We start from the raw sequence: 2,108 nt of genomic DNA, 5'->3' as shown, positions 1-2,108 counted from the left end.
CGCTACTGGATCGATCTCCTTCCCATTACATTACGGTGACCTTTGGTTGACGGATACTGCTGCGTCTATTTCCTTTGTCCTCTAATCCAATCATATGGGTACTACTAGATCCGAGTAGTTTTGGCAAAATCCTGGTATCATATTTTGCATGTAAGTACAGATCCGCCTTTTCTGATTACCTAACGTAGTAGATTGGAATCATCAGTGCGTATCTCAGCAGCTGCTCTCGAGATACGTTGTTGAACGTTGGTCGCCGTATGATCTTTTTTTTTTATCCAGACGTTACCCCGGTTCCATTTTGCGTTAAAACAAAACCATCAGTCCTACTCCAGTTCCAAAAAGTAAAAACGAAAAGTCTGATACACGAGGCAGATTTTGATGCAATTTGAATGTTCTGATTTATTGCTCGATCCACTGGGAGAATAGGGATTAGTATTAGTTGATCGTGAATGTACGAGAATGCCATTTTTAAGTAACTTTAAGATTCGTGCAAACTTTTTAGGGGTGTGTACCGAACCAAAACTCAAGAAAAAATGGCCAAGAAAATATTTCCACCACCATACAATTCTGCATCTACAGTAATATCACAAGCACAAATACCCTAAGGACGTACTTGATTGTTTGGATTTGATATTCTTCTGCTTGCCAAAAAAATCTTGTGGACTTGTTGCAATATGATTTTGGAGCGTACTTACACACACTCTTACTTCCTGAAGGTGGTACCTTTGCCCTGTACTCGCTCCTGCGTCAGCATGTGAATTTCAGCGGAAGCATGCCGATGCCAGTCACACGGCTGGCATCCGACATTAATCTCAAGTTTCACAGCAAAAAGAAGAAACTGCCGTCTAAGATGCGCGAGTTCTTGGAAAGAAGCACAACAGCACAGTCAGTCATCACCTACGTCGTGTTGATCGCGACTTCCATGGTGATGGGTGATGGTGCCCTCACTCCAGCCATCTCAGGTACTCCAACCTGGTCGTTCCTATTAGCCACTTCAAGAGTGACAAGAAATATAAGTTTAATTCTCACAAGTTGAATATGTCCTGACGTTTCTGTTTCTATCTAAAAAACAGTTCTGTCGGCCGTTCAAGGAATCCAATCAAGATCTCCTAAAATAACACAAGGTAACAGCTGCTCATTTGTTTGTTTTATTTAGTTAGCGCAGTCCTACTTTACAAGGTCAGTAAAAGCAATAACAATCTGTTTGCTTGTTCCAGATCATGTTGTCATTCTAAGCGTGATTATACTGATCATTCTGTTCCTTTTTGAGAACTATGGGACAAGCAAAGTCAGCTTCGCTTTCTCTCCTATTATGCTCCTATGGTTTGCGTTTGTCTCGCTCATTGGACTGTACAATATTATCAAGTATTACCCACCAGTTCTCAAAGCCGTGTCGCCACTCCACATAATAACTTTCTTCGCAAGGAACAAAAGAAAAGCCTGGGAGCAGCTTGGAGCAATTGTTCTATGCATAACGGGTTAGCACTTTACTTCTTATGTTTCTTAATATTGAAATCATATACATATCTACTAATTTTGTTTTCATTTACTTGATCTCCTTATGGCTAAATGTTGGTGATTATAATCAGGTGCCGAAGCTATGTTTGCTGACCTCAGGCCAATCCAGTGAGGAATGAACACCTCCTGAAGTATACAAAGACAACGACGCTTACAATAATTAAATGCACAAGGTTAAGACGTTCAGTAATATGATAGCTTTTTCTCCCCTTCTCTGAGCCAAATTAACGGTGCTATAAGATCACGCACGCTCGTAATTAAACTGTTGATCAAAATAATCACACATTCGAGCTCAATTTGACAAGTATTTCCAGTTGGAGATAAATAATATAGGACCCGTTGAGTAAGGGGAAATCACTAGACAGATGTTCACACCGCGAATCGCACCACGTATAGGTATAGCAGACTGGTTACCTCGGAGGCCAGCGTTGTTGATCAAGACGTCGATGCGGCCGAAGGCGTCCCAGGCCCTCTGCACCGCCGCCTCGACGGCGGACCCTCCGACGGCGACGTCGATCTCGACGGCCACAGCCCAGGGATGGCTGACGGCCGCGTCCGCGGATGCGTTGATCTCGTCGCAGAGGGAGCGG

At 43.1% G+C, this 2,108-nt stretch overlaps 1 protein-coding gene across 1 annotated transcript in view; it reads left to right on the top strand.

Annotated features, from left to right (window-relative positions):
- Window positions 1–1,799, top strand: part of LOC119335554 (potassium transporter 26-like) — a 2,622-nt gene extending 823 nt beyond the window's left edge. The window contains exons 3-6 of the mRNA XM_037607672.1: window positions 717–962; window positions 1,074–1,124; window positions 1,218–1,478; window positions 1,590–1,799. Coding sequence (XP_037463569.1) covers window positions 717–962; window positions 1,074–1,124; window positions 1,218–1,478; window positions 1,590–1,630 — 599 coding nt within the window. The 3' untranslated portion in view covers window positions 1,631–1,799. The remainder of the gene's footprint in view (window positions 1–716; window positions 963–1,073; window positions 1,125–1,217; window positions 1,479–1,589) is intronic.
- Window positions 1,800–2,108: the final 309 nt, after the last annotated feature.

This window comes from Triticum dicoccoides, chromosome 7B, assembly GCF_002162155.2.
Source record: "Triticum dicoccoides isolate Atlit2015 ecotype Zavitan chromosome 7B, WEW_v2.0, whole genome shotgun sequence".
Taxonomy (NCBI): Eukaryota; Viridiplantae; Streptophyta; class Magnoliopsida; order Poales; family Poaceae; genus Triticum; species Triticum dicoccoides.
The sequence above is the reverse complement of the archived record's forward strand: the minus strand, read 5'-3'. Positions and strand labels throughout refer to the sequence as shown.